Here is a 16376-nt window from a genome sequence, read left to right as displayed (position 1 = left end):
GGGGGCGCAGGATGGGTTTGGGGGCTGCACGATGGTTTGGGGTGGGGGGCTCTGCTCGGACCCCCGGGGATGGGCAGGAGACAGCGCAGGGTCCCCCTGCCCTCCAGGGGACACCCAAACCCCGGGGTCCCATGGCTGGGGAGGGGACAAACCCGGCGACCCCAAATAAAGAGCATTGCTCCAGAGTGGGGGTGACCCCTCCTTCCCACCCACCAGGGGTCAGGGGGCTTGGGAGGGGGGATGTGGGGTATGGGGGGACCCTTTTAGGGCTGAGGTGTGGCGTCACATGGTGTCCCCATTTAGGGACGGGCTGTGGGGTCACGGGGGGTCTCCATTTAGGGGTGGCTGTGGGGTCCCGGGATGTCCCCATTTAGGGACAGGCTGTGGGGGTCTCACAGTGTCCCCATTTAGGGACAGGCTGTGGGGTCACGGGGGTGTCCCCATTTAGGGGTGGCTGTGGGGTCCCGGGATGTCCCCATTTAGGGACGGGCTGTGGGGGTCACACGGTGTCCCCATTTAGGGGTGGCTGTGGGGTCCCGGTGTCCCCAAGCGCGCTCGTTCTCTCATGGCCGCTGGGCGGCGCTGTTGGCGGAGGGGCAGAGCTGGCCCCGCCCATGGACACGCCCACCACGGACAGGTGCGGCAACGCACGGGGGCGGGACCCGCGGGGCTGAGTGACGGGGCAGTTGTCCAATGGAAAGGCAGAGTGAGGAAGATCCAGCCAATGAGTGGGCGGGAAGGGGAACGGGACCCGGGGGCGGGGCTCGGTGGCGCTCGCCGCGGGGCGAAGCGGGGACCGGTGCGGTTCGGCCCCGCTCGGCCCCGCTCGGCCATGGCGAAGCGGGCGGCGGTCCCCGCCGGGCCCCTCGGGGACGATTTCTCCTTCGTGAGCCCGGTGGCCAAGTACATGCTCTTCTTCTTCAACCTGCTCTTCTGGGTGAGTGCGAGGACACCGGGACACCGCGCTCCCGAAGGACGTCCGGACCCGCGGGCTGGCCCCATCCCTGGGACACCGCCATCCCCGGGACCCCCCATCCCTGAGATCCCACCAGGACCCCCAGTCCTTGGGAATGTCTCCATCCCTGAATCCTTTTGGGACCCCCCCCATCTCCGGGACCCCCAGCCCCTGGGAATGTCTCCATCCCTGAACCCTATTAAGATCCTCCATCCCTGAGATCCCACTGAGACCCCCAGCCCTCGGGAGTTTCTCCATCCCTGAACCCTTTTGGGATCCCCCATCCCTGAGATCCCATCGGCACCCCCAGCCCTCGGGAGTGTCTCCATCCCTGAACCCTTTTGGGATCCCCCATACCCAGAGACCCCCAGCCCTTGGAATGTCTCCATCCCTGAACCCTTTTGGGATCCCCCATACCCAGGGACCCCTGGCCCTCTCTCCAGCCCAGGACCTATTTGGGATCCTGCATTCCCCCAGCCCACCTCCATCCGCAGGATCCCACCGGGAACCCCCTGGCTTTGGAGCTGTCCCCACCCCTGGTCCCCACTGCAATCCGCTCTCCTCGGGATCCCTGGAGCCCCCCAACCCCAGTGTTCCCCCATTCCTGATGGACTCCTGGCGCCTGGGAGTGTCCCCATCCCTGGACCCCATTGGGATCCCCCATTCCAGAACCTACAGAAGGGGTTGCCCCATTCCCCAAGGGTTTTTGGGGTCCTTTGGGTCCCCACAACCTCACTGGGACCCTTCCTGGACCCTCACAGGTGACAACCCCCAGAGAGGGGGACAGAGGCCCCTCTTGTCCCCAGCCCTCCCCAGGGACATCTCCTGCAGGGAAGCCACAGTTTTCCACGTTTGGGGGCCTTTTTGATGTTTTTTTTTTAATATTTTGAGGAATTTTTATGGTTTTGGGAAGTTTTATGTTTTGAATAATTTTTAATGCTTCCAGGATTTTTTAAAAACGTTTTGGAGACTTTGGTACTGCTTGGGCGGTTCGGTGGGTTTTTTTTATGTTTGGGGGTTTTTAATGCTTTTGGGAGGGTTTTTTTGCAGGGACTTTTGGTGGGTTATTTCCGTGTTTGCAATTCTATTTTTGAGGAAGTTCCGTACTTCCCATAAACCACATCGCTGTGTCCAGCCACCCGTAGAGGAACAGCGCTGGCTGGCAAGTCACCTCCAGGGAGGTGGGGACAGATGTCAGCTCCAGGGAGGTGGGGACAGATGTGACCGCCCAGTAGGAGGGGACACGGTGCACACCATGCGACAAGGGGAAGCTGAGGCAGCGGCTGCAGCTCGGGTGCATGCCTGGCTTTGGGGAGCTGCAGGTGGGGCCGTGGGTGTGGCACGGGGGTCACCTGTGTCCCTCTGCAGATGATCTCCATGGTGATGGTGGCCGTGGGGCTGTATGCCCGGCTGCTGAAGCACGCAGGTGAGCTCGGGGGCTCCCCAGCCCTGCTGGGTCCGAGCCACCAGCACGGTTGGGGTGGCACGTGGGGTCCTGGGGGTGCTGGCAGTGTGGTGACAGCTCGTCCATGGTGACAGAGGCGGCCATGGCGTGCCTGGCAGTGGACCCTGCCATCCTCCTCATCGTGGTGGGCGTCCTCACCTTCCTCATCACCTTCTGCGGCTGCGTGGGCTCGCTGCGGGAAAACATCTGCCTGCTGCAGGTGGTGAGTCCTGCCAGGGGTGGGCACTCTGCTGGGGACCCTGGTGGCATCTCGGTGCCCCCCTCACCATCACCTTCCTCTTCCCCTCACCATCACCTTCCTCTTCTCTCAGTTCTCCGTCTGCCTGACCATCATCTTCCTCCTGCAGCTGGCGGCCGGCGTGCTGGGCTTTGTGTTCTCTGATGAGGTACTGATAAGGGAGGGCAGCGGGGGTGCTGGGTGACCCCAGTCCTGTCCTGCTGGGTGGCAGCCTCGCTGCTGTCCCCCCATTTGTCCCCCAGGCCCGTGGGAAGGTCAGCGAGATCATCAACGGGGCCATCGTGCATTACCGGGACGACCTGGACCTGCAGAACCTTATCGATTTCGGGCAGAAGGAGGTGACGGGGGGGCCTGCAAGGGCGGGGTGTCCCTCCAGCGGATGGGGACATGTCCCCATTTCCATGTCAGGCTTACATCTGTGGGGTAGCACAGGCTGGGGATCTTGGATGGCTCTTCCAAGATGTTCACGGTGATGTCCTGCGTGGCAGGGGGAGGCTGGGGAGGGCTGGGGGCACAAAGAGCCCTGAGTGTCCTGTCCCCCTGCCGTGGGCTGGGGTCCCCTCCCCACTGAGCCCCGTGTCCTGCCCGCAGTTCAGCTGCTGCGGGGGTGTCTCCTACAAGGACTGGTCCCAGAACATGTACTTCAACTGCACGGCCACCAACCCCAGCCGTGAGCGCTGCTCCGTGCCCTTCTCCTGCTGCCTGCACGACGCTGACCAGGTCTGTGCTGGGGTGGCCTCAGGGGACCCTGCCCGTGCCTGTCCTCCCTGCCCCGGGGGCTGGGCTGGGCCTGGAGCCCTGCCCAAGGGAAGGGAACATTTATGGACCCCATTCCACCCTCTGGGTTTGGGTTCCCCCATCCCACCCTCTGGGTTTGGGTTCCCCCATCCCACCCTCTGGGTTTGGGTTCCCCCATCCCACCCTCTGGGTTTGGGCTCCCCCATCCCAACCATTGGGTTTGGGTTCCCCCATCCCAACCATTGGGTTTGGGTTCCCCCATCCCACCCTCTGGGTTTGGGATCCCCCATCCCACCCTCTGGGTTTGGGATCCCCCATCCCACCCTCTGGGTTTGGGATCCCCCATCCCACCCTCTGGGTTTGGGTTCCCCCATCCCACCCTCTGGGTTTGGGTTCCCCCATCCCACCCTCTGGGTTTGGGTTCCCCCATCCCACCCTCTGGGTTTGGGTTCCCCCATCCCACCCTCTGGGTTTGGGTTCCCCCATCCCAGCCATTGGGTTTGGGGACTCCTGTGTGGAAATGCTGTGGTGAGGTGGGGGAGAATTCTCCCTCTCCAGAGCTGGGATTGGCTCTTTGGGGCCAGGTGGCTCTGGAGGGACAGCGTGGAGACACTGAGGAAGGGACACCCCACCAAGGCAGGGGTCTGGTCTCTCCAGCTGCCCCCCAAGAGCAGGGCGCCCAGTGTGTTCTGTCCCCAGCCCCTCTGTGTTCTGTCCCCTCTCCCAGGCTGTCATCAACACCATGTGTGGCCACGGGATGCAGGCCAGGGGCTACCTGGAGGCCAGTGCCTTCATCCACACCAACGGCTGCATCGACAAGCTGGTCAACTGGACCCACAGCAACCTCTTCCTGCTGGGAGGCATCACCCTGGGGCTGGCCCTGCCCCAGGTACGGGGCTGGGGGACCAGGGGCTGCCCCAGAGCTCTGCTTTCTGGGGCTTTTTGGGGAGTTGCCTTAATGGTGGCTGGTTGTGAGATGGGGGAGCTGGGATGGGATTTGGGGTGGGGGAGTGATGCAAATGTCCGGCATGGGGGGCATGGGGTGACGTTGCCTGGTGTTGCTCAGTACCTCCTTCTCCCCCATCCCTCTTGCCCTTTCTCTTGCTTTTCTCTCCTTCTTCTTCCTCTCCCACTTCCCTCTTCCCTTTCCCTTCCTCTCCCATTCTCTCCCTGCTTCCTCTTCCCTTTCCCCTTCCCGTCTCATTTCTTTCCCTGTTCCCCTTCCTCTTTCTCTTCCCTTCTCCCCCCTATTCCTCTCCCCTTCCTCTTCCCTTCTCCTTCCCCTTTGCCCTCCCTTTATCTCACTTGCCCTTTCTTCTCCTTCTCCTCCATCTCCCCCTTCCTCCTCTCCCCTTCCTCCTCTGCCCTCCCTCTCCTGATCTATCCCCCTTTCCTCTCCCCATCCCTCTCCCTTTCCCACTCCCTTCCTCTCTCATTTCCCTCCCCGTCCCTCTCCCCTCCAGGTGGTGGGCATCGTCCTGGCGCGGCTCCTCATCAACCAGATCCGCGACCAGATCAAGCTGCAGCTCTACAACCAGCAGCACCGGGCAGACCCCTGGTCCTGAGCCCGCACCCTCCGGGTGGCACGGCGGCGCTCCCGGGGCCATTCCGAGCCCCGGATCCGCGGGGATAGCCCGAGGGGCTCCGCTGGACGAGAGGGAATGCGGATCCGCGGTGGCCGCACAGGAGACTCCGTGCCTTCGGCAGCCGGTGCTGGGCTCGGCCTGGAGGTGCTGAGCTGAAGCAGCGCCGGGGAATCGCTGTCTGTCTGTCCGTCCGTCCTGCTGGGCACAAAGCTTCGCACTGGGATGTGCTTCCCCTCCCCGCGTGCGCTGGAGAAGGACGTTTGTCTGACTGTCTGTCTGTCTGTCCGTCCGTCCGTGCACCGAGCTGCCTTCGCCCAGGCCGGGCTGCAGGGACGGAGATGTCCCCCCCCCCCGTGTCCGGGTGCCCGTCTCGGTGTCGCTGGTCGCGGGGACAGCCGAGGGCACAGCACGGCCGGCCGAGGGGGTGCCGGGCTGTGCCCATTGCTTGCCTTTCCCGGACAATAAACACACGAGGCCGGACGCTCCGGGCTGTGCCGGGCTGCAGGGGCCGGGGACGCCGCGGTGGCTCTGGGGACACACGAGGCCACGCCAGGCCGCGCCGCGGCCCTGTGCTGTTGTGAGACCCCAAAACGAGCGGGGAAAAGCGGCCGAGGGGCCTGGCCCGGCCCCTCGGAGCTGTCGCAAACCCGTGGGTGGAGTTTTTGGGGTTGGGTTTTTAGAGTTTTTTTCTTTTAATGTTCCCTTCGGCTCGGGCTGGGTGGTCCCTCCCGCGGAGGGAGCCGGGATGCGGCCCAGCGCCCGGCTCTTTGTGTGCGGCCGGGACGCTTCTCTCCCATAAAAAACCCTTTTTTTGGCTTTTTTCCCCCTCAAAACCCGCCTCATCCCCCCACCGAAATGGGATTTCTTCCCCCAAAAGTGATTGCTTCCCCGAGCAATGGCACCTCCCCGCAAAAAAAAAAAAGTGATTTTTCTCCCTCCGAAACTCACTTTTCTTCCCAAAACTTCCCCTCCGAAGAGCTACTTCTCACCCCGAAAAAGCAAGTTTACTCTAAGATGTAGCTGCTCTCAAAAAAAAAGGGCTTTTTCCCCTCAAAAACCCCCTCTTTCCTCCCCGAAAAGCAACTTTTCTTCCCCCAAAAGGGACTTGTCCCCAAAAACCAACTTTTCTTTACCCAAAAGTGTCTTTTGTCGCCCCAAACTGATTTCCCCCCCAAAAAAGTAACTTACCCCTAAAAAAGGGTCTTTCCTCCACAAAAATCAAGCTTTCTCCCCCAAAACTGATTTTTCCCCAAAAAGAGTACTCCCCCCAAAAAAGTAACTTTTTTCCCCCAGAAAAAGTGTATTTTGTCCCAGAAAAGTAACTTTTGCTCCCCAAAAAGTAACTTTTCCCGTTAAAACGTAGCTTTTCTTCTCCCAAAAGCGGCTTCTTTCCCCGCAAAGGCAACTTTTCACCTCCAAAAAGTAACTTTTTACTCACAAAGGCCTTTTCATCAGAGAGGCATTTTATTTCACAGGAAAAAAGAGATCTTTTCCTCACAAGAAGGAACTTTTCCCACACAAAATTTATATTTTCCTCATATATAGTGATGGTTTTGTCACAAAAGTGACTATTTCCTTCGAAAATTGGACCTTTTTGTGATAAAAATGAACTTTCCCCTCACAAATAGTGACTTTTTCCTCACAACAAGAGATTTTTTTCCTCATGCTGGAGTTTTTCTGCACAAAAGGGAACTTTTCCCCTCGGAAAAAGGAATATTTTCCCTACAAAATGTGTCTTTTTCTCACAAAAAGCCACTTTTTCCTCACAAAGGCCTTATGTGAGGGGGACTTTTTCCTCCCAAAATAAGACTTTCCCCTCACTTTTTAGCAACTTTTTCCCTCACAGAAAGTGACTTTTTCCTTATAGAAAGGAACTTTTCCTCATAAAAAGGAACTTTCCCTGACCAAAAGTGACTCTTGCGTCAAGAGAGGAACTTTTTCCCTCACAAGAAACTCTTTCCTCCCAAAAAAAAAATCATGGTCCCTCACTTTTTAGCGACTTTTTCCTCATAAAAAGGAACTTTTATTCATAAAAAGGAACTTTGCCTCACAAAAGAAGCTTTCCCTCAGAAAAAGGGAACTTTTCCTCAGAAAAATGAAACTTTTCCTGACCAAAAGTGACTCTTTCCTCACGAGAGGAACTTTTTCCTTTACAGAGGGGGACTCTTTCCTCCCCAGAAAAAAGACTTTTCCCTCACTTTCCAGCGACTTTTCCCCTCACAAATCGCGTCTCTTACCCTCCGCAGCGCTTCCCCCGCGGTCCCTCCCTCAGCCCGCCCCGGCGGGGGGCGCGGGCCGGGCCGGGCCGCGGGCGGCGGCGGCGGCGGCGGAGGAGGAGGAGCAGCAGCAGCGGGGCCGCTCCGCTCGCTCCCGGCGAGCCCAACAAAGGCGGCGGGGCCATGGCGGGCCCCTCGCCCCGCTGCGAGCCGCCCTAAGCCCGCCGAGCACCGCCGCGATGTGGCCGGGCCGCGGCGGGCGGCGCTGGGCGCTGGCGCTGGCCCTGGCGCTGGCCCTGGGCGGGCGCTGCCCCGCCGCCCCCAACGCCTCGGCCGGGCCCCCGCGCTGCCGCCGCCCCGCGCCCTGCGAGCGGCTCCGCTTCGGCGCCTGCCTGGGCTCCGCGCTGCCCTACGCAGCCACCTCCACGCTGCTGGCCACCGACTCCGCCTCGCAGGAGGAGGCGCACGGGAAGCTGCTGCTCTGGTCCGGTACGGACGGGACGGCACCGGGAGCGGGGAGAGTGCGGGAGAGGCCCGAGATGGGGCTGGAGGGGGATGGGGAGCGGGGAAGGCGGGGAGAGCTTGGACGGGGGTTTGGGTGTAGTGTGGGGGGGCTGGGGATGGGTACAGTGTAGAAAACTTCATAGAGGGGGGGCTGGGGATGGGTAAAGTATAGAAAACTTCGTAGAGGGGGGCTGCGGATGGGTAGAGTATAGAAAAGTGCCTAGCAGGAGGCTGGGGATGGGTAAAGTATAGAAAACTGCATCCAGGGGGCCTGGGAGTGAGTACAGTCTAGAAAACTGTGTCGAGGAGGGGATGAGGATGGGTACAGTATAGAAAACTCTATAGCACAGGGCTGGGGATGGGTAAGGTATAGAAAACTTCGTAGAGGAGGGCTGAGGATGGGTAGAGTATAGAAAAGTGCCTAGCAGGAGGCTGGGGATGGGTAAAGTATAGAAAACTGCATCCAGGGGGCCTGGGAGTGAGTACAGTCTAGAAAACTGTGTCGAGGAGGGGATGAGGATGGGTACAGTATACAAAACTTGATAGAGAGGGGCTGGGGATGGGTGCAGTGTAGAAAACTTCATAGGGGGGGGCTGGGGATGGATAAAGTATAGAAAACCTTATAGAGGGGGTTTGGGGATGGGTACAGTATACAAAAGTGCCTAGCAGAGGTCTGGAGATGGGTAGAGTATAGAAAACTTTATAGAGGGGGGCTGAGGATGGGTAAAGTACAAAAAAATGTATAGCAAAGTGCTGGGGATGGGTACAGTATAGAAAACTGTATAGCAAAGTGCTGGGGATGGGTACAGTATAGAAAACTTCATAGAGAGGGGCTGGGAATGGGTAAAGTATAGAAAAGTGCCTAGCAGGGGGCTGGAGATGGGTAGAGTATAGAAAACTGTATAGAGGGAGGCTGGGGATGGGGACAGTATAGAAAACTTTATAGAGGGTGAGTGGGGATAGGTAAAGCATAGAAAACTGTATAACACTGGCCTGAGAATGAGTACAGTATAGAAAACTGCATAGAGGGGGGCTGGGGATGGGTGCACTGTAGAAAAGTGCCTAGCAGGGGGCTGGGGATGGGTACAGTATAGAAACCTGATTAAAATGGGACTGGAGATGGGTACAGTGTAGAAAACTAATTAAAAAGGGACTGGAGATGGGTACAGTGTAGCAAACTGATAAAAAAGGGACTGGAGATAGGAGCAGCATGGAGGGGAGCAGTACAGTGGGTGTCTGGGGATGGGCACAGTACAGTGCTGTACACTGTACAGCAAACAGGGAGTGGAGATCGTGTAATGTGGAGAGGAGCAGGAGATTGGGGTACAGGGAGGGTGTGGTGTCGAGGGGGAACAGGATAGAATGGCCTCAGAGATGGGTACAGCAGGAGGCTGGGGATGGGTGCAGTGTAGAGAATGGTTTATCAGGGGCTGAGGGTGGGCACAGTATGGAGGGGCAGCCCTGGTGATGGGCACAGTGGCCCTACAGAAGGGGTCCCAGCGCTGTGTGGGTACTGTGGGGACAGCAGGAGGGTCCCACAGAGGGGTCCCCAGTGCTGTGTGGGTACTGTGGGGGCAGCAGGAGGGTCCTACAGAGGGGTCCCAGTGCTGTGTGGGTGCTGTGGGGGCAGCAGGAGGGTCCCACAGAGGGGTCCCTGTGCTGTGTGGGTGCTGTGGGGGCAGCAGGAGGGTCCCACAGAGGGGTCCCAGTGCTGTGTGGGTGCTGTGGGGACGGCAGGAGGGTCCCACAGAGGGGTCCCAGCGCTGTGTGGGTGCTGTGGGGATGGCAGGAGGGTCCCACAGAGGGGTCCCAGCGCTGTGTGGGTGCTGTGGGGATGGCAGGAGGGTCCCACAGAGGGGTCCCAGCGCTGTGTGGGTGCTGTGGGGATGGCAGGAGGGTCCCACAGAGGGGTTCCTGTGCTGTGTGGGTGCTGTGGGAACGGCAGGAGGGTCCCACAGAGGGGTCCCAGCGCTGTGTGGGTGCTGTGGGGATGGCAGGAGGGTCCCACAGAGGGGTCCCTGTGCTGTGTGGGTGCTGTGGGAACGGCAGGAGGGTCCCACAGAGGGGTCCCAGCGCTGTGGGGGCAGCAGGAGGGTCCCACAGAGGGGTCCCAGTGCTGTGGGGACGGCAGGAGGGTCCCACAGAGGGGTCCCAGCGCTGTGTGGGTGCTGTGGGGACGGCAGGAGGGTCCCACAGAGGGGTCCCTGTGCTGTGTGGGTGCTGTGGGGACGGCAGGAGGTGGCCGTGCCAGGGGTGGTGACGGTGCTGTCCCTTCCCCGCAGGCCTGCGCAATGCCCCGCGCTGCTGGGACGTCATCCAGCCCCTGCTCTGCGCTGTCTACATGCCCAAGTGTGAGGATGGGCAGGTGGAGCTGCCCAGCCAGACCCTGTGCCAGGCCACGCGGGCACCCTGCACCATTGTGGAGCGCGAGCGCGGCTGGCCCGACTTCCTCAAGTGCACCACGGATCGCTTCCCCGAGGGCTGCCCGGTACGGCACGGGCACGGGGGAGTGGGGGGAAAGCCACTCTCTGGAGGAGAGAAGGGCTGGTGTTGGTCAGCCTGGGGAAGGGAAGGATCCAGGGAGAGCTTCCAGCACATTCCAGGGGCTCCAGGAGAGCTGCAGAGGGACTGGGGCCAAGGCCTGCAGGGACAGCACCCAGGGAATGGCTCCCAGTGCCAGAGGGCAGCCAGGGATGGGATCTTGGCAATGAGGAATTCCTGGCTGGGCTGGGATTGCCAGAGCAGCTGGGGCTGCCCCTGCATCCCTGGCAGTGCCCCAGGCCAGGCTGGACACTGGGGCTGGAGCAGCCTGGGACAGTGGGAGGTGTCCCTGCCATGGCAGGGCTGGCACTGCAGGGGCTCTGGGGTCCCTGCCCACCCAAACCATTCCAGGATTCCCAGGTAATTCGATGGAACCCAGCTGTCCCCTGCCTTCCACAGGGGACTGATGTCCATCTTGGCCACGGGGGTGTCTCCTCCTCCTCCTCCTCCTCCTCCTCCTCCTCCTCCTCCTCCTCCTCCTCCTCCTCCTCCTCCTCACTGGTTTCCCCTCTGGCAGAACGAGGTGCAGAACATCAAGTTCAACAGCTCGGGGCAGTGCGAGGCGCCGCTGGTGAGGACGGACAACCCCAAGAGCTGGTACGAGGACGTGGAGGGCTGCGGCATCCAGTGCCAGAACCCGCTGTTCACCGAGAAGGAGCACCGCGAGATGCACGTCTACATCGCCGCCTTCAGCTCCGTCACCATCTTCTGCACCTTCTTCACCCTGGTGAGGCACGAGCTCCTTCTGGGGCGCTGTCCCCAAAAGGGGAATGGCACCGAGCTGTCGCTTTCTCCACCCCTCCAGGCCACGTTTGTTGCTGACTGGAGGAACTCCAACCGCTACCCCGCCGTCATCCTGTTCTACGTCAACGCCTGCTTCTTTGTGGGCAGCATTGGTTGGCTGGCACAGTTCATGGACGGCGCCCGCGACGAGATCGTGTGCCGGGCTGATGGCACCATGCGGCTGGGCGAGCCCACGTAGGTGTCACCTCCATCCCCAGGGCTGTCCCCAACACCAAGGAGGGCTCTCAGGCTTTGCTGGCCTCCTGGGAGCATGGAGGGTGAGACCCCTTTGCTCCTGCGTGTCCCCCCACGGGGTTGGGTGACGCTCTCGCCTCACCTCTCCGCAGCTCCAACGAGACGCTGTCCTGCGTCATCATCTTCGTCATCGTGTACTACTCACTGATGTCGGGTGTCATCTGGTTTGTCATGCTCACCTACGCCTGGCACACATCCTTCAAGGCCCTGGGTACCACCTACCAGCCGCTGCTGGGCAAGACCTCCTACTTCCACCTCATCACCTGGTCCATCCCCTTCGTGCTCACCGTGGCCATCCTGGCCGTGGCGCAGGTAACGAGGCCACCACCATCAGGGGATGGTGTCTCAGGGTGACACCGCAGCCAGCTGACCCTGCTGTCCCTGTCCCTGTCCCTGCCAGGTGGACGGTGACTCTGTCAGTGGCATCTGCTTCGTGGGCTACAAGAACTACCGCTACCGAGCCGGCTTCGTGCTGGCCCCCATCGGGCTCGTGCTCATCGTGGGGGGCTATTTCCTCATCCGGGGTAGGTGTGGCTCTGCTCTGGGAAGGGACGGGGTCACCGTGGGTGTCCCCACAGCCTGACCCCCTCGTCCTCCCCACAGGGGTCATGACGCTCTTCTCCATCAAGAGCAACCACCCCGGGCTGCTGAGCGAGAAGGCGGCCAGCAAGATCAACGAGACCATGCTGCGCCTGGGTGAGGGCTTCAATGGCACTGTTCCGCAGGGAATCAGGGTGGGAACGGGGACATTTTGTCCCCTGAAGTCACACAGCCCCTTCCTGGGGTGGCAACAGAGGGGGACAAAGCTGTGGTGGTGGTGGTGGCACGGCCCCAGTGTGGTGTCTTTGTCTCAGTGCCACTGGAGCTTGGCTGGAGTTTGTCCCTCTTCTCTTCCAGGCATTTTTGGCTTCTTGGCCTTTGGCTTTGTCTTCATCACCTTTGGCTGCCACTTCTATGACTTCTTCAACCAGGCCGAGTGGGAGCGCAGCTTCCGGGAATACGTCCTGTGAGTGGGACAGGCACAGGCTGATGGGGACACGCTGGCACTGCAGCGGACAGCCCCACGTCCCACCAGCGGTGCCACCACATCTCCACCCTGCAGGGCTGTGGGGGGCCGTGGGCTGTCCCTGCTCCTTAGGGCCACTGTCCCCGTGTGTCCCCGCAGGTGTGAGGCCAACGTGACCATCGCCACGCAGACCAACAAGCCCATCCCCGACTGCGAGATCAAGAACCGGCCGAGCCTGCTGGTGGAGAAGATCAACCTCTTCGCCATGTTCGGCACCGGCGTCTCCATGAGCACCTGGGTCTGGACCAAGGCCACCCTGCTCATCTGGAAGCGCACCTGGTGCAGGTGGGACCCCGAGGGCGTCGCCCCAGCTCCCTGGAGCCCTTCCTGCCCCATCCAGTGGGATGTTGGAGGACATTCCCAGAATGTTTGTCCCTCAGCTCAACGGGTTGTGGGCTCACAGCAGCTCAGGAACGGGGTGGCCTCTCCCATGTGGTGTTTGTGGGACACCTCCAGCCCCAAGCCCATTCCCCGGTCTGGTGTCCCCATGTGCAGGAGGGGGAGCTGGGGAGGGTCCCTGTTGCCCGGCTGTGACAGCTGTGCCCCCGTGTGTCCCCCGTGTCCCCAGGCTGACGGGGCAGAGCGATGACCAGCCCAAGAGGATCAAGAAGAGCAAGATGATTGCCAAGGCCTTCTCCAAGCGCAAGGAGCTGCTGCGTGACCCGGGCCAGGAGCTGTCCTTCAGCATGCACACCGTGTCCCACGACGGCCCCGTGGGTACGTGCCCAGGGCAGGGATGTCCCCAACAGCCCCCCGGGGTCCCCAAAGCCCCCCTTGACCAGATCCCCCTGTCCCCACAGCCGGCTTGGCGTTCAACATCAATGAGCCGTCAGCTGACGTGTCCTCGGCGTGGGCCCAGCACGTCACCAAGATGGTGGCCAGGAGAGGGGCCATCCTGCCCCAGGACATCTCTGTGACACCCGTGGCGACACCTGGCAAGTCCTTGGGGACCTCGTGGGGAATGTCTGGGGGATGAGCCGGGCTGGGGGTGTGCTGGGAGGGTGTACTCAGGTTGATGGAATATTCGGGATGGATCCCCGTGGGATCAGGTGGGTGGCGGGGGGTGTTGGGAGGTGGCAGGAGGCACAGGCAGGACGTGGCCACTCACAGCCACCTCACCCCACGTCCCCCAGTGCCACCAGAGGAGAGGGCCAACCTGTGGGTGGTGGAGGCCGACGTGTCCCCAGAGCTGCAGAAGCGCAGCGGCCGCAAGAAGAAGCGGAGGAAGAAGAAGAAGGAGGTGACCCCAGACCCTGAGCGCTGCCCGGGGCACTCCACCATGCCCAGCACCGTCCCTCGCCTGCCCCGCCTGCCCCCCCAGCCCTGCCTGGTGGCCTTTGCCCCCGATGTCCTTCCAGCTGTCCAGCCCGATGCCACCTTCCCCGGGGCCGCGTGGGACGGGTGCGGCCGCAGGGCCAACGTCCTGCACGTGATCAGCAGCCCCTTCTGCCCCGAGAGCGGCACCGCCGAGCCCCAGGGCTGGCACCACCACGGGGGCGCCCTGTGGCCCCCCCAGCCCGGGCCCCTGCCCCGCCCCGGGGCACCCAGGACTCAGGGCCGCCGGGCAGGGCTGGCCCCCATCCACTCCCGGACCAACCTGGTGGACGCGGAGCTGCTGGAGCCCGACTCGGACTTCTGACCCCAGAGGGATGTGGGGAGGGCGTGGGGGCACCAGAACCCACCTGATCCCACAGGGATCCATCCCAAATGTTCCACCCACCTGACCACGTCCCGTTGCTCCCCTTGGAGGATTTGTCTCCGTGCACTTCGCAGCCTGGAGAGGTTTTGGGATTCCCTCCAGCATCACCGGGAGAAAGGAGCTGTCAGTGGGACAAGCCCCAGCTCCCACAGGGATTTAGGGACCAGGGGGACACCTGGGGACAGCCTAGATCAGGGTAGATTTGGGGCAGCTCTGCCCCACCCATGGCTAGAGGTACGTAGAGCTCACCCCCACTTGTGCCAATAGCAAATTTTTTTAAATTTCTGATTTTTTTTAATGTTTGTATCGTTGTGCCTCTGCTCGGGGTGAGCCCAGTCAGGGGCAGCAGCAGCAGCAGTAGCAGCATCCCTGGTGTGCACCCCTCTTTTGGGTTCACCCCAGTCCCTTCCGAGACCCCAAAGTGCCTTCCAGCTCCCCAGAGAGCTGAGCCAGACCCGAATCAGGATTAGTGGGGTGGCAGCACCAGGGAGATGGGACAGGAAGCACCTTGGGCTGCCTGGGTGCTCCTGAGCAAAAAAATAACCCCAAAAACCTCGGGGTGCTCGAAGTGAATCAGGGTCAGCAATCCCCAGAACAAAGCTTTCTTTATTATTTTTTTAGGATAAAAAAAAATAAAAATCGAGTCACAGCAAACCCAGCGGAGTCCTGAGGCAGGAGGGCTCCAGTCCCTGCTGGTGTTTGGATTTTTTTTATTAAGTCCTGGTAGGCTCTTGGCTTTTTTTTTTTTTTTTTTTTTTTTTTTTTTTTTTTTTTTTGCTATCCCAGTGACCTCCACGGGTTCATTTTTGCTGTGTAAAGGAAAAACCCTCCTGTATCAGTATTAAATTTACAGATTTTCAATCCCAGTGGCTGCTCTGGGCTCTTTTGGGGAGGGAAAACATTATGGGAGGGGTTGTCCTTTCTCCTAAAAACCCTCTTGCTTCAAAAACTGCTTTAAAGTGTTTCAAATGGCTTTAAAGCACCTTTAAAAGCGTTTCAAACTGCTTTAAAGCACATTTAAAAACTGCTTTAAAGTCCTTTGAGCCCCCTGTTCCACCTGCAGGAGGGAGCTCTGAGGGGCTGGAAATGCCCTCGGAGGCTGTGGGGACATTTTTGGGGACAACTGGGCGGTTTTGGTGACAGCTGGGCAGTTTTGGGGACAAATGGGGCCTTTGCCAGCAGGTGGCACCACGGGCTAAAATATCCCCCAAACCCCCAAAATTTGGGCAGCCCCAAATTTTGGGGTGCTCCTGGGTGGGGTCCCACTGAGGCATCTGAAGTTTCCCACGGTGCTGGTGCTTTTTTTGGGGGGAAAATGCTGCTTTTGGAAAAGATCCTTTTTTTATTTTGCTTGAGGGCCATGCAGCTGCAGGGTTTGGTTATCCTGCAAACCAGACCCTGAAATTTAGCTGGAATTGGTCAGTGAAAATTGCATTTTTCCAGGGTTTGTTATTTTTTTTTGGGCTGACCATGCTCCAGAGTCAAAGCTGGATTGTCCTGGATGAAACAAAATATTTCTCCTTATCTCCCTTTTTTTGCCCTTTTTCTTTTTGTATATTTTATTTTGTGGCTTACTTAGTTAAAACCCCAGTTCTAACAAAACTATTTGCCATTTTGAAACAGAAAAACTCACATTATTATAATTTTGGAAGCAGCAGGAGATGTGCTGACAAATCACATCCCCTCCCAAAAACCCCACCTTGATTTGGTGCAGAGGGAGAAAATTTTGAAGGAAGAAAACACCCCCAGTTTGCCAAAATCCAGCAAATTCCCCTGAAATATCCTTAGGGAAAAGCTCCAACATTCCCATGGGAGGTGCAGGAGAGCGAAGCACAGAGGGTCACACATCTCCCAGCACCCCCAGATGTTTCGCTGGGGAAAAACGGGGGAATTTCAAGAAATTTGAGTAATATTCCCTGTGGATTCACCGAACCACTGATCCCCAGGGAGAAATTGGCATTTTCCACCCATCAGGTGGAATTAAAAGGATGGAATCTCAGTTGGAACAGAAAACAACCTGGAAAATGCAGGTTTTTCCTCCTGTTCTACCTCAATTCTGTTTGTGGGAGAAACCAAACTCTGCTGTGGATCTGCACCAGCCACAGCTCTCAAGGAGAGGAATTTTGCTTTTCCAAGGCTGTTTTCTCCCAGACTTCTGGGCAAAGCCATCCCAGGCTCTGTCAGGAGCGAGGGAAGGAGCCAGGCCTGAGCTTTCTGCTTCTCACAGAGCCCCAATTGTTGGAGCCTCCCTCCCAAAGAGCCTCTCCCTCCTCTCCTGATACCCGTTGTTTTCCCAGATAAATCACCAGGCACGGCCTGGATCCCTGGGA

General features: G+C 59.5%; 2 protein-coding genes across 2 annotated transcripts; both read left to right on the top strand.

The window, feature by feature from the left end:
- Positions 1-776: 776 nt before the first annotated feature.
- TSPAN33 (tetraspanin 33) lies at positions 777-5462 on the top strand. Its single transcript, XM_066550173.1, has 8 exons — positions 777-937; positions 2324-2381; positions 2495-2622; positions 2732-2806; positions 2901-2996; positions 3250-3378; positions 4124-4285; positions 4860-5462. Exons 1-8 carry the CDS (start codon positions 833-835, stop codon positions 4959-4961), a joined length of 855 nt encoding a protein of 284 aa, XP_066406270.1. The 5' UTR covers positions 777-832; the 3' UTR covers positions 4962-5462.
- A 1975-nt stretch (positions 5463-7437) lies between these two features.
- On the top strand, positions 7438-14764 carry SMO (smoothened, frizzled class receptor). Its single transcript, XM_066550172.1, has 12 exons — positions 7438-7687; positions 9985-10190; positions 10761-10970; positions 11049-11221; positions 11374-11593; positions 11682-11805; positions 11885-11977; positions 12179-12287; positions 12447-12632; positions 12916-13064; positions 13148-13282; positions 13481-14764. Exons 1-12 carry the CDS (start codon positions 7438-7440, stop codon positions 13984-13986), a joined length of 2361 nt encoding a protein of 786 aa, XP_066406269.1. The 3' UTR covers positions 13987-14764.
- Positions 14765-16376: the final 1612 nt, after the last annotated feature.

Source organism: Molothrus aeneus, chromosome 5, assembly GCF_037042795.1.
Source record: "Molothrus aeneus isolate 106 chromosome 5, BPBGC_Maene_1.0, whole genome shotgun sequence".
In the NCBI taxonomy this organism is placed as follows: Eukaryota; Metazoa; Chordata; class Aves; order Passeriformes; family Icteridae; genus Molothrus; species Molothrus aeneus.
This window is presented reverse-complemented; position numbering and strand designations above follow the sequence as displayed.

Coding starts and splice junctions, on each gene's coding strand:
- SMO (XM_066550172.1), top strand. CDS start 7,438: ATGTGGCCGGGCCGCGGCGGGCGGCGCTGGGCGCTGGCGCTGGCCCTG. Junction 7,688..9,984: donor GAAGCTGCTGCTCTGGTCCG/GTACGGACGGGA, acceptor CCTTCCCCGCAG/GCCTGCGCAATGCCCCGCGC. Junction 11,222..11,373: donor ATGCGGCTGGGCGAGCCCAC/GTAGGTGTCACC, acceptor ACCTCTCCGCAG/CTCCAACGAGACGCTGTCCT.
- TSPAN33 (XM_066550173.1), top strand. CDS start 833: ATGGCGAAGCGGGCGGCGGTCCCCGCCGGGCCCCTCGGGGACGATTTC. Junction 2,623..2,731: donor ACATCTGCCTGCTGCAGGTG/GTGAGTCCTGCC, acceptor CTCTTCTCTCAG/TTCTCCGTCTGCCTGACCAT. Junction 3,379..4,123: donor GCCTGCACGACGCTGACCAG/GTCTGTGCTGGG, acceptor CCCCTCTCCCAG/GCTGTCATCAACACCATGTG.